This window comes from Micropterus salmoides, unplaced genomic scaffold (genome assembly GCF_014851395.1).
Source record: "Micropterus salmoides isolate LMB-PRFRI ecotype aquatic unplaced genomic scaffold, ASM1485139v1 Ms_hic_scaffold_11, whole genome shotgun sequence".
NCBI classification, from domain to species: Eukaryota; Metazoa; Chordata; class Actinopteri; order Centrarchiformes; family Centrarchidae; genus Micropterus; species Micropterus salmoides.
In genome coordinates, this window is record NW_024040152.1 from 24,269,143 (window position 1) to 24,283,286 (window position 14,144).

The 14,144-nt window shown below is 41.0% G+C and overlaps 2 protein-coding genes across 2 annotated transcripts; both read right to left on the bottom strand.

The window, feature by feature from the left end:
* Window positions 1–6,489: 6,489 nt before the first annotated feature.
* Window positions 6,490–10,067, bottom strand: si:cabz01093077.1 (C-C chemokine receptor type 2). The gene is made up of 5 exons (XM_038711921.1): window positions 9,908–10,067; window positions 9,097–9,195; window positions 8,275–8,426; window positions 8,006–8,178; window positions 6,490–7,461 (listed from the first exon to the last, which is right to left on the bottom strand). The coding sequence occupies exons 3-5, from the start codon at window positions 8,423–8,425 to the stop codon at window positions 6,751–6,753; spliced, it is 1,035 nt and encodes a 344-aa protein (XP_038567849.1). The 5' UTR covers window position 8,426; window positions 9,097–9,195; window positions 9,908–10,067; the 3' UTR covers window positions 6,490–6,750.
* A 1,270-nt stretch (window positions 10,068–11,337) lies between these two features.
* On the bottom strand, window positions 11,338–14,144 carry LOC119897900 (C-C chemokine receptor type 2-like). Its single transcript, XM_038711922.1, has 3 exons — window positions 13,954–14,144; window positions 12,966–13,127; window positions 11,338–12,816 (listed from the first exon to the last, which is right to left on the bottom strand). Exons 1-3 carry the CDS (start codon window positions 13,958–13,960, stop codon window positions 11,918–11,920), a joined length of 1,068 nt encoding a protein of 355 aa, XP_038567850.1. The 5' UTR covers window positions 13,961–14,144; the 3' UTR covers window positions 11,338–11,917.

A 14,144-nucleotide genomic window follows, 5' to 3' on the forward strand; every position in this document is an offset into this window, starting at 1 on the left:
TGCATTACATCCTGATGATTAATCAGAAATAGACCTATTGGAAAAAGTTAATAAAAAAAAAACTTTATCTGCCAGTGCTGTTATCAAGATATCTGACAGTGGTGTTCAATCTGGATCATGAGATGCAGAGGTGGAAGATTAAATCAAATGATTAGGCACTGCAGACGAGAAATATGTTTACACACCAGGAAAGACAAGCTGTGAGTGTGAGAAGTGTGCTCACCTGACCAAACTTAGTTGGGCTTGAGGGTTTGCATATGAGACCTATATGATGTGTTGCTTTCTGAAAATGCTTTGGAAACGTTCATGTTAGCTCACAATGTCACGGTGCGGATACACAGAACCACAAGTCCACATATGCAAGCTTATAAAGATGCAAGGTGCAAGTTGATTTTGCCTCGTTGCTGGTTTGGCTGGTGTTGCATGGCGGCCGGGGGGCGCGCTGGGCATGGGGGATGTCGGCTGGCGCCGGCGGCCTTAGTTTTTTCCGGCAGTTGGGGGGACGGTGGACTTTTATTGGCGGGTGCACGGTGACCTGTGCGGCGCGTTTGCTGCCGGGCTGGGACTTGCTGCTGGTGTCTCTCTCCGCTGGCTTTCGCTGTCGTGTTGTTCCGTTTGCTCTCTCTCATTTGCCCGACCTCGCACGCGGGATTCGCGGGGGGCTGCTGGGCATGGGTGTCGCCGTGCTCGCGCAGTGTGCTCGTTGGGCTCGTCACTTGTGCATTGGTGTTGATGATTGCGTGGCATTTGGGCATTGTGGTTGTTTGCTGCGCGGCGGTGGGGTGCTGGATGGGGGAGGCCACTGGTCTATGTTGTGTCTGCGCCGCGGTCGGTCCGGGCGCTGCTCTTCCTCTTTTGCGTTCCGTCGGCATTACGTTGTCAACTGGCATTTGGGTCGGAGTCTTCTGCGTTTGCATCGCGGTGCATCTGGGAGTCTTTGTTTTTTTTTGATTTGATTTATTCTTTTTCTTTCTTCCACCCCTATTGGCTACTGGGGTTCTTGCCTGCCTGTTACAGTCGTGGCGTCCCACTCTCTCTAACAACTACATTCTTTAACAGGCTTATGCGCACACACATGTACATACACACACATACAGACACATTCACCCACACGCACACAGACACACACAGACACAAACAAACTTAGGTTGTCCCTGGTAGAATTATTCCTGATGCCTTTCTTTCAGTTACTTATTTAAATTAATTATTATTCCAGCTCTCGTGGCTGTGTTGTGTTGCTTATTTAGTGTGTGTGACTGTTTCTTGTTTTCATTGTTCTCTTAGTTGTCTTAATATGTCATTAATATGTCAGCTGTTTATTGCTGCTGTTCGGCTGGTTTTCTTTTACTATTATTATTATTTTTATTGTTTTTTTTGTTTGTGTTTGTTTGTTGTTGTTTTTCTCCTCCCCAAGCCCCCCTCTCTGTTCTCTTGCAGGTTTCGTTGCTTTCTGCAATTGGTGTTTCCCACAGCTTTTCCCTGTTGTCCCCACCCTCCATCCCCCTTTCCCCCTTCTCTTGCAGGTGTTGTCCTTTCTCTGTGCTGTCTGTTTGTGCCCCCCCATCCCCGTGTCTGCCCCCCTGTCCGGCCCGGTGACAAATCAATACATAATTAAATAAATAATAAAACAGACAAAGGAGTATTTTAATACTCTCTTGTTAAAGTAAAATCTGTCTGGCACAATATGGTATCCAGGTCATTATACTCTATACCAGGCTGCTGGGCAGGACAGGTTTAAAAAAAAATAAAAAATAAAAAAAGATGCATGGTGTCTCTGACCAGACCAGCAAGCCACACACAGCTAGAGGTTTGCAGAGCTCTATGTGCTTTTGTGCTTGGAGGAAATAATACCACTGACCTGTGTTGTGCTGTAACAAAGTACAATACTTGTTACTGTATGTAAGTACAATTTTCCCGTATCTGTACTTCATTATTCATGAGTTGGCAAGTGCCCTTAATGATATCCACTCTGATTTTGAAATTCGGGGGAAGATTGTTCAAACAACAACAGACAATGACTCTAACTTCATAAAAGTTTTTGGTGAAGATTGAAACACACAATGCAGTCAGAAGTGATGGTGAGTATGGCAATGTATGTCAACCAGAAAAGGAAGAAGAAAATCAAGAAGAGGAAGAAGAAGTGGTGTGTTGATGTGTCAGCACTTCTGGGTGAAGATGATGGTTTAGAGTTCCAGCTCCCAAAGCACTAATGCTGTGCTTTTCACCTACTCAACCTAGTAGCTATGGCTGATTCCATGAAAGCAACATCTAATGCGACAAGAACTGGTCAACATAGCGGTGACCCCGAATAGTCGAAGATTTGATGCCTCAATAGATGGAGCCTTATTCGACTACCAGTCTCATTTTTGTCTAATTTTTCACAGAGGCATTCTGACACAAGCATCATGCCTTTTTTGCTGCATGGGGGTGCTCAATATCAGACTTTACATAGAACTACCGGTTTTCTCCCTACTTTGATATTAAACATATCATGCTGTGACAAAAATGTGAAAAGAAAGAAGCTTTTAATAAATTATTTTAAAGTGCGTGGACAAATCCAAAATTGTAACCCTAACCCTTAAGGATGGTGGGTCAGCGTGTATGTGTGGGCTTAGCATGAACAAAAAGCCTCTCTTTAGCTGTAAATGCACAGTGTAAGTTGCAGTGACCTATGAACAGGTACTGCAGCTCTGCAGCTTCTCAAGATTAAAGCCAGCTGCTGCGCCCAAATGCTACCAGGTGGAACTCCCTGTTCCTGGCAGTGGAAACTGTGGAGAATAAATAAAGAAAAGAGAGAAGGGGGCATCAGAGTCATCTGCACTGACTTAAAGCTTCCAATGTATGTTTTATTTTATCATAATGAATATGATGTCTTGAATGTCTCTGAACTGTCTTTCTTTATCCCATTCTTTCTTGGACATTGTATCCGTATTTACACTTATAATTGGTCCTTTTTACTTAATTACTCATCCAACAGTTCTTTTGTTGAAACCAGTGAAATGGTTATAGTGTTATTAAAACAATGGTGTTGTGTTTTTTTTACATACAACAGCAGTATCCCAACTTTTTAGGCAATGCACCCCCTTCTACATTTTGACCGGATTGCACCCCCAAACCCTCTTTCTCTAGGTTTGGTATATATGTATATTATTTATATATATATTTTATATATATATGTAAGTTATTTATTTATTTACTCATTTATTTGCTCAATGTCCCGCCCACAGCACAATCTGATTGGTTACACGTCACAACGTTACAACACGTTACACAGTTAGAGCGAGTCCTATACTGCGCTGTGATTGGCCAGCTGCGTATTCGGGGCGTGGCTTAGAGAAGGATCAATTACTATATCCCACAATCATTTCTTTCATTAATGTTTGTTGAGCAGTGGCTACCTTTCAGAATTCATACACAAAAGATTTCCACATACCACATCAAATTAAAAAAACATGAAGTTCTTAATAATTATCAAATATCTAAGTTCAACATTAGCAATACCAAATAACACTAACGTCCCGCAACCAACATGTGGCCCCTGTTGATCCCCAGCCCCACAAGAATGTAGTCTAATTTCACATACCAAAAATGGATTTAGTCTGCATTTCCTGCAATGTTGTCATGGTCATCAGGCAAAGGGTAATTTAGTTGTTAATGTAGGCACATTGACAATCCTTTGGTCAGGTACTTTAAGAGCGAGCAGACATCTTCACAGCGAACCCAAGTAAGGACCTCTGGATTGCATTGAAAGCAAAGAAAAAACCCTCATCTTAACCCTGAAGTCACTGAAGTTGTTTTTGTGGTGCCAGGTGAACAGCCAGAGCCAATGAACATTGTGCTGTACAGGACTACTGCTTTTGAGTTTAATAAGAGAGAGTCTATGAGAATCCATGAGCTCCATCCTATGTATGCTCCAGCTGTCTATCCCTTGATCTTGCCACATGTGGATGCAGCGGCATTGACAATCCCATCATAAAGGTTTATGGAAACCAAGCCAGTAACTCCTCTAAACACTCTACTGAAGGCAGGGAGACTTACTAGCGAGTTCTTCTGTGATCAGTACAGGATAATAGAAGCAGCAAGAATGAGGTACTACAAGAGTAAAGAACTGCAAAACAAATACAGAGTACATCAGTATTCAGGTCTGGCTGCTTTGCAAAGCCAGCTTGGAGAGACTGAGGAGAGCAGGATTGGTCAACAGATCATTCTTCCAGCTTTGCATACTGGCAGTCCCAGAAACCTCTATAAGCACAATCCACATGCCTTTGCATTAGGAACCAGATACGGGAAGTTTGATCTCTTCATCACTGTAACTGCAAAACCAAAGAGTGAGGGTGTGCTGCAGAAACTATTCCCAGGACAGCAGCCCAGTGAAAGGCCAGACATTGTCAATAAAGTCTTCAAAAGTAGTCTGCATGACCTCCTCAATGACATAAAGCAAGGTATCTTTGGGAAGATGAAGGCTAGAGTATGCACTAGTGTGAGACAGATGACAGGATTGAGGCATGCCCTCATCCTGCTGCTCCTGTATGAGACTTTTACTGATGATGACATTGATCAAATTATTAATTAGGGCAGACATACCTGACCCAGCGAAGGAAGTGAAGCTGTATAAACTGGTCTCCATGTTCATTCTGCACAGACCTTGTGGGACAGCCAACCCAGACTGTCCCTGTATGGTCAATGGCATCTGTTCCAAGAACTTCCCTAAAACCTTGTGTCAGGAGACTCACCTGCTTTACAATGGCTACCCTGATTACAGAAGGTCAAACAGATGTCACACCATTAAGAAGAACAGCTTTGTGTTTGACAGTAAGGGGGTCATGTTTTCATGTTTTTTTATTCCTCAAGTACAGAACCAACATAAATGTTGTTGGCTCCTTCCATACCATCAAGTACCTCTACAAATATGTCCACAAGGGAGTTGAAGTCAGCACTGTTACCATTGAAAACAGGGATTAGATATCCAGGTTCATCAATGTCAGGATGATTGATGCCCATGATGCTCAATGGAGAACAATGGAATACAAGGTCCAGCCCTCAGAACCCAAGGATCTGATTGAACCTGATGAATTCAGAGCACCCATGGGGCGGCAAAACTCTCCTGCTTGGTGGAGTCCATAGGCAGACACTCCCAGTTGTCAAAAGAGCAGACAGGACTCACATAGTAAAAACTTGCATCCAAATGTCACCCTTCCATCCTCTCTTGCACAAACATAAGCTGACAGTGAACATGACTATTGACAAGACTGAAAAGGAGTTCTTCAACTTTCTCCTTAATATGGGTCCAGGGTACTCGGTGAACTATCTTGATGAGACCTTCCCTGACCAGAATGAATGTGGTGACAAAAACAACCTTCTCAAAGGCACTGTGTACACTCCTCTAAACAAGCATATCAGAGCCATCAATGACATGTGTTTGTCTATGTTCCCTGGAGAAGAGAGAGTATACCTTTTAGCAGACTCTGTTCTGGAGAACAATCACAAGGATACGCTGCCTGTCAAGCTCCAATCATGCTGCTTAGGAACCTGCAAGCAGGTCCTGACTGGAATCACAAAAATGGCACCAGGATGGTGGTGATGATGGACATTGTGGTGGAGTACAAGATTTCTGTAGGGACATACAGCGGTCAAAAGGGCTTCCTACCAAGGATTCCTCACCATGACTGAAATGTTGAGCTTGCCTTCACTTTTGTCAGGTGAAAATTCCTTGTCAGGCTGGTGTTCTCAGTTACAATAAACAAAGGTCAGGGATAAGAAAATGGCTGAGTTGGCATATACCTTCCTTAGCCTGTACTTGTTCACAGCTAGCGGTACACAGACTTCTCCAGGGGAAAGAGAGCCTCCAATGTCTTTAGTTTTGTCTAAATGTGTAAATGAGGAAGTTAAATTATGTTATTTAACACGATTAAATACTGATACTGAATACACTGATTTCTTCTGATAGCCAGAAGTGAGTGTAAATCTGCTTCCTCCTCTTACCAATGTCATTAAAATTTGGGAGGAAGTGACTGACGCAGCCACCAGTGCATCCGAGACTCACAGTGGTTTCAAAGCAGCACAGTGTAAAGGAAGCAAATTACTTTCTCTGTGTAGGGAAAAGTTCTGACTAATATCATGGGCCCAAACTGAGATGTTACTATTGGACTTATATACATTACATGTCATAATATTTTAATGCATCATATAAATTCGGTCAGTAGCTGAATTGTGGCTGACTAAACACTGGCTTGTTTGTCAAGTAGGTTGTTGTTATATGACATGGGGATTCTGCTCTGCGCACTTCTTGTCAAATAATTATAAGCTGCCAAGAATGACTGCCTGAAATGGTTTCATTACCTCCATCTCATGCATGGTGATGCACTACTGTAGGCTTGTAACATTTCACACACATAACACATACAGGCCAGACCAATGGTTTAAAATTCACAGTTCAAAGATTTAAAAAAAAAAAATATTTCACTTATAAAAAGAAGGAAGAATGAACAATCAAGTTTTATTTTCTTTATTTTCCTTTAAAACAATATAGTTACTAATATACTTTTTACATGTTTTGAATAAATGCTTAATAAAATTCTATACATTTTTAAAATAAAGCATTGCCTTACATTTTACAGATCTTCGAAGCACCAACCACACACACAACACCACACACACCACACACTTTGACAGTCTCTGAATAAAAAAAAGCATCATTGCGTCACACATGCGCCCACTACTACCAGAGAAGCCATGTGTGTTCGTCATTTTTTAATAATCTGATCGTACAGGAGTGTTGGAAGTCTCTTTATCTATGGTGAGGCTGAATGACATCCGACTGTTCTGGGGACACCAGCAGAAATATCTAGTCAGCAAATTGCCCAGTGACTTCCTAAACTTCTCCCCTATAAATGCATAGATGACAGGATTTACACAGCAGTGAGACAGTGCGATGATCTCAGCAAAGCCCATGGCAGAACTGATGGTTGCTGAAGCTTCACAGGTGTCCAGGAATCCAAACAGCTGCAGGGTCTGGAGGAAAACGGTGACATTGTAGGGGACCCAGCACACCACAAACACACACACTATGGTGAATATCAGCTTTACAGCTCTGTCCTTCTTGGAGTTCCTGGACTTGGACAGCACAACAAGGATTTTCACATAGCAGAAAAACATGATTGGGAGGCACACAAAAAGGCCCACTGTGTTCTCACTGAAGTTTCGCAGCATCTTCCAAAACTGTTGCCTTTCCTCTGGGTACAGTGGCTGGCACTGGTATCTGTTGTCATCTGCATTTATCTCCAAGGAGGCAAATATCACCTGAGGGATTGCCATGATGACAGATGCAACCCAGGTAGTGATGCCGGCTGTGATTCCATAGCGAAGTGTCCGCGCTCTCATGGCTGCAACAGCGTGAACGATGGCCAGGTAGCGGTCCACACTCATTAGGGTCACAAACAAAGTCCCGCTGTAGAAACCTAGCTGTTCAGAGGAGCAGATGGGGAAGCAAAGTCAGAACAGGATGTGACATTAGGTGACGTTTGTCAGGCTTTACAGGCCTCAGTGAGGTTCTTCACACAGCCGACATTACACAGCAGCAGTTTCACACATCAGCTGACAGCACCAGATCTCACCTTTGTTACTGGCAGAATATCTTCCCCCTTATGAAAAAAAACTACACAGAACTTGTGTTTAAATAGAGAACTATGTGAATATGTGATTTTGCACTTTGCAAGAAATACATACTGCTAAAGAAAAGAAAGAGAACTACTCATACATTTGACATTTTTAGAAGCATTGTATTTTTAGGGTGTGAATGCAGTAGCCCAATCATGGCTTTTCACACCTTAAAGTAAAAGTAATCGTGTAAATGGTGGAGGACGTCTCTTTTAATAGCTTATTAGTAATTTGCAACAATTAATTCTGCTTTCTAAATAATACTTATGTATGAGTTTTAAATATGAAATAATGAGTTATTTGTCATTGTTTTGTGTTCTAAATAATAAAAATAAAAATAAAGACCCACCTGATAGACTCCTGTAATAAGCTTGCATGATGCAAAGTTCTGGGAATTGTAGGCCCAGAGGGGCAGGGACACAGCCAGTATGAGGTCAGACACAGCCAGGTTGAGGAGGCATATGTCTGTCATAGTCTTCAGCTTTATGTACCGGAGGAGAACCCAGAGAACTGTGGTGTTGCCTATGAAATCAATTCCAATTATTAGTCATTTCACTCTTTGTGAAGAGTGATACATATTTCTTTTTCTCTTTAAGATGTGGGCCTTTTTTAACACACCTAGCAGACCTAGACAAGACAGCACGTAGTATATAACCGGCAGGACCATTGGTCCATCGGACAAATCTGGACCGGGTTCCTGAGTGCAGCTGTTATAATATTCATCGTCATAACCCCCGTAGTATGAGTAGACTTCTGACGTATTCATCATGCTGCGAGAGAAAGAACAGAACACGGAGGGATTACATTTGGTTGATATTAGAAGATGAGAGACATTAAATCAGACATTGTACAAAACCACAAAAAGTACAAAATATCTAGACTGACACAATAAAGTCAAAAAACATTGTTGTCCATGTGGGGCATGAGTTCCACTAACCTAACAAAAATGAAAACAAAAATTACATTTGAGGTACACGTAAACTTCATGTAAGGCGATAAGCAGTGGTTGTACGGCTCTGTACTAAAATAATCACCCAATCCCTTAGACTTGCTGCAACATTCTCTCCAGTTTTAACCTACCACAACTCTGAGCTGTTCAGGGAGAGCTGTGATTTATCTTAAAGTGTTCTTCCCACACTTTCAATCCATCAACAAATGACATAGTGAAAACAACACAAAACAATAGAATCATCAAGCAGTCTTAAACTCCATTTACCATAATACCATGTTATACTCGCTGGAAAGTTAATTTTGTTATTTACATCCTTTAGGGCCTTGTATACCATGTTTGGCAGAATAATATGAATGTCTGACAATCCCAGCTGTGAGTCAATTCTTGATCTTTATACATTTTTCACATAAGATTGACTTTAATGGCTTTAATGTGAAGCCAGATTGGCTGAATTATTCAAATAAGAAAATGAATGTTCTGCTACTTACCCTTTCAACGATGAGATGTTCTAACTCCTGATTCTATTTTCTTCTAAAATCTCTTCCCTTCATTTGCTCTGAAGTGTAAAAACTTGCCTCGAGTCACACCTTCAAGAAACAGAGCAAGAAGATTAAGTTTTTCACCTTATTATTATAGGCACAATGTTCCACAACATCATGATGTGTGAACTCTGTGTTCCACAATTGACATTTTGTTGAGAGAAAAAGCACTAATATGATCAACATTCACATGTAGATGTGAGGAAATCCAGAGACAGTACTGGACTTTCCCACCCTTTAAGCTGAACCTTTCAAATATAATCATCATTTAGTGAGTCACGTCTGAAAGGCTTCTGAATAAAATCCTTTGAGTCCAACAGATGCCATTTCAGACCTAAAAGCAGTTCTCCAAATCTGAATGAATTCCACAGCAATTATTTAAAAAATTCTCCATTTGAATATACTGTAATGTCAGAGGTACAAGCATAATTTTCAACAACCATCACCAGTTTAGATATATCATGAGTCTATGAATATTGCCAACTTCCTGCTATTCTGACCATAATCAAATTTATGTCATCTCTTTTAAACCACATCTCAAACCTTTTTTTTCTCACTATCAAGATATATAGAACCACCTCTTTGACACCCATGCAGACCCTTACTTCCTGTGGCTGACATAGTTTACACACACACACACGTGCGCACCTATTCCTCAGCTACCCACTGTGTTTATAGGTGTAGGAGGTGAGAAAGATGAGGTATGTCTAGTAAATAGCAGCTAAAAATTAAAAATTTGAAATAATAATAATGCGCTTACCACATTGCCTGGCAAAATCACTGCTCCTGAATTTGAATGTTCTCGTGCTGCGCATCGAGCTTACATGTCATCCTGTCTTGCATTGCTCGCTTTTTGTGTCAAATCCTGCTGCAGTGCTCATTTCTGGTAAGGTGAACTCTGGGTTTTGTTGTTTCCTCCGCATTGTGTTAAATGGAGGTGTGAGTGTGGTTTTCTGAGAAATGTCCCTTTAGGTGTTAACATGTGGCAAGAAAGGAGCTGTGGGGAAAATGTATTCTAATGAGGAGCGTTTTTCTTTTTTGTCTTCATGTCACCAAAGCACACTACTTTGGTGACATGAACTTCTGAAAGTAGCATTCAGCTCATCCGGAATCACAGAGGTTTTTATTTTACATTTTTGTTAAAACTTTTGAATATTTGAGCATACTTTTAATTCAAAATAAAAATGTAATCTTTAAATGTAATATTATTTATGATCTGTACATAAAAAACTGTACTATATACTTTAAATTTATACTGTAGTTTCTCCTAATAATAGAACTAGCTGCCTTTTTCATTGTGCTAATGCAGCGCTAAAAAATAATTGCCTACCTAATTATGTGATTAGTGATACTCTTAGACGTATATCAGTATAAATGAGCACAAGGTGTGTTGTGCGGTGGATTTGGCATCCTAAGAAAAGTACGATATAACCATTATCATCAAGGGCGTTTGAGAGGATAGAGCGGTCATCCACTTATCAGAAGGTCAGTGGTTCAATCCCCGGCTCTTCAAGTCTGCATGTTGAAGTATCCTTGGGCAAGACCCTGAACCCCAAATACCTCCCACTGGTAATGTGTGTGAATGGGGTGAATGTGATGTTCTGTAAAAGTGGTTGGAAAGGCTAGAAAGGCACTATACAAGTACAGACCATTTACCATTGTTTGGTACTCTGTGACACTTTAATAATCTCAAACAACAAATCATTACATGTTACAAAAAAGCAGCAATAGAGTGTTAAGCATTAAGCTGAAATATGTTAATACAATAATAATATATATATATATATATATTGCAAATAACATCTGAGAAAAAACAATGTTCTCACTATGAAATGCAATATACTGAACATATATGATGGTGGTAACAGAATTGTGGATAAGATGGTGTGGGAGACTGAGGTTCGATTCCCACCACCAATGTGTCCCTGGGCAAGACACTTAACCCCTAGTTGCTCCAGAAGTGTGTGAGCTCTGACATATATAGTAATCGTAAGTCGCTTCAGATAAAAGATAAATGAATGTAATGCAATAATGTAATCTGAACAATGATAGTTGTGTATTATAAGCTAAAATGTGTTCCAGATGCCATGATGAATGATAACGTCAAATTGTGTAAAAGATGCCACATAACTGCTGGTTGGTTGTACCTTTTGTAGCTTTGATTCATTGCCAAACATTTGAATGAACAGACCTTTTCCACAATCAAAGCAATAAAAACAATTCCATGTTATAAAATAGCATTTTGTCTCTTTAAAAAAAGGTAGCTTTTCCATATGGTATGAATGCTATTTTCACCAACTTGCAAGCTCATCAACCAATGTGTGAAAAAGGAAAAAAGTTTTAAACTTTGTGTGTTTAAACACATTAGGCACAGACAAACAAACTCTGTGGTTACCAGCTGTTGGAAACAAGTCATGCTTTCAGTCAAAATGTACGACTTGAAGTGTGACTATATTTTCTCCAATGTCAGCAGGAAAAAGGAGGGGCATTATAACATACAGAAGATGATGCTTATCAGGTCACACTTGAATTGTGGTCAGAACAAAACACTGTATTCCAGCAGAAATTCAAGGAACAAATGAAATCAAAAACGTCTACAGATAATGACATGTACAGGTACAGGACATTGCTGATGAATAACACTTTCTGGTAACTGCAAGTGACAAGTAAATATACAATGGCTGGCAGTAACAACAAGGCTACCAGGATAAAAACATGCCAGGCTCTGCAGGTGATGTCCATAAAAACACATTACTCTGACTTCCACCTCCTACTTGATGAAAGTGGAGGTGACCTCCGAGGACCTAGACATGACTGAGCTCTTCCTGAATGAGCTGTCTGACAAATCTTTGAAGTGACTCCCGGGCACCAATTTGCTCAGCAGGTGCACAGCTCGTTTCATAAACTTCTGCCCCACAAAGGCGTATATGATGGGGTTCAGGCAGCAGTGAGTGTAGGCAAAGGCCTCAGTCACTGTTACTGACACCATTAACTGCCCTTCCTTTTTGCAATCAAGCAACAATTTACCTTTAGATTTCAGAAACCTCAAGAAAAGGCAAATGTTATATGGGGCCCAGAACAAGAAAAAGACAACCACTATGGTCAAGATCAGCTTGACAACGCGGTGCTTCTTTGCAGTCCTCATGTTCACCAGGGTGGGGATGATCCTGGAGTAGCAAACTACCATCACCAACAAGGGAATCACGAGACCCAGCATGTTTGTTGCGAAGAGGTTGTAAGTCTCCCAGCCATCGTTATCCGGGAGGTAGGCACAACTCACCACGCCGGACTCGTTTGTTACCTTTGTGAAGATGAAAGCCGGTAGGGAAACACTCAAACTGAGCATCCAGACGAACACGGTCAGAGCGATGCCTTTCCTCAAGGTGCGATATCGTGCCACGGTGTGCGCGTGCATGATGACGACATAGCGATCCAGCGTCATGGCAACCATGAAGAAGATGCTGCTGAAGAACCCGATGTTGTGCAAACCGGCGATGGAGCTGCACATGAAGCCTCCGAAAGTCCATTCGCTGACCACGGAGTAGTGAGAGTAGAAAGGCAGCGTGAGGACGAAGAAGAGGTCGGAGAGTGCCAGGTTGAAAAGGCAGATGTCTGTCAAGTTGGTTTGGTTTCTGTGCTTCACTAGGACACACACCACTAGGCCGTTACCTGGAGAGAAGGGGGCGAACGTTACATCTAAGAGATTACTGTGCATGTATTTCAGCTTTGTGACGTAGGCTATGGTCTCTCTCTCTCTCTCTCTCTCTCTCTCTCTCTCTCTCTCTCTCTCTCACACACACACACACACACATACGTACCTATGAAGCCGAAGATGAAAACCAAACTATAGAGAGTGGGCAGAAACACCCTGCCAAAATTTCCCACATGGTCGTAGCTGCAAGGAATAAACTCTCCCACAGCCCCGTCATTATAAAATGAATAATCATACACGGTGGTGTCGGTGGTATTTGCTTCATCACCTGCAGACAGACAATTATTTTTAAATTTCAACATTTACAACATACTTACTTTATTTTCATTGTACATTCAGACACAATAAAACACATTAAAACGGCCAGGTAGCCTGCCGGTAAACAAATGCTGCTAGTTGAGGTGAATGGAATTTAAATAAGGTTTTATCATCTCAACCGTTTTCATAGGAGCTACTTTTTCTACTACTGTGGCCCCTGTTCATGGAAAGACATGGCACATAATACAATACAATGTACATAATGTGTCTGCAAATAAAAAAACCCAACACTATCTTCCAGGGTTTGTAACAATCATCATTTGAGTTTTGGAAGTGAATAACCCCCCTTAAAGTCAATTGATAACGGAGGTTATTACGCCACTTGCTGGTATTTACAGGTAACGTTATGCTAATTTGCTCCCTGTCATGCCTACACATTAACGACCAGACAAAATACTGCAAGCATGTAAGATTCTTTTAGATTTCTAAGTGTTTGAAGTGGCAATTACTTTCGATTTGAATTCCTTTGAACTGTTGTTATTTGGTCTACCTTAGCAGATATGTATTTGGAGGCTGTGCATTTGATGAATACAAAAAAGTAGGCTACAGTTTGATAACCAGTCATTTCTATTTATTAATTTTCACACTTTCGTTGTTTAATAAAGACCCAAATAGAAACCCAAAGAATATATGAAGTAGCCTATATTGCATTCCAGCATTTAGATTTAAATTGAAAACGGACGGGCCTATAACTGCAATATATGTGGTCTCAAGGATCACAATATATCACACACAAATATTTCTTCAACAGATCATCATTATTAAAATGTATTCACCTGACATGGCGATATCTCAGTGATGCCTTCTCCTCAGGTGTAGTCAGTAGCTGCAGGTTAGGGCTCCTTAGTTCTCCGTCCGGATATTTATGGATGTGGTGTCCTCAAATGTATAGCGAGGATCTAACGCTTAAACTCAGCAGTCCCCAATTAATGACTTGTACAGAAAGAGAGGCACAGATGTTGTTTCC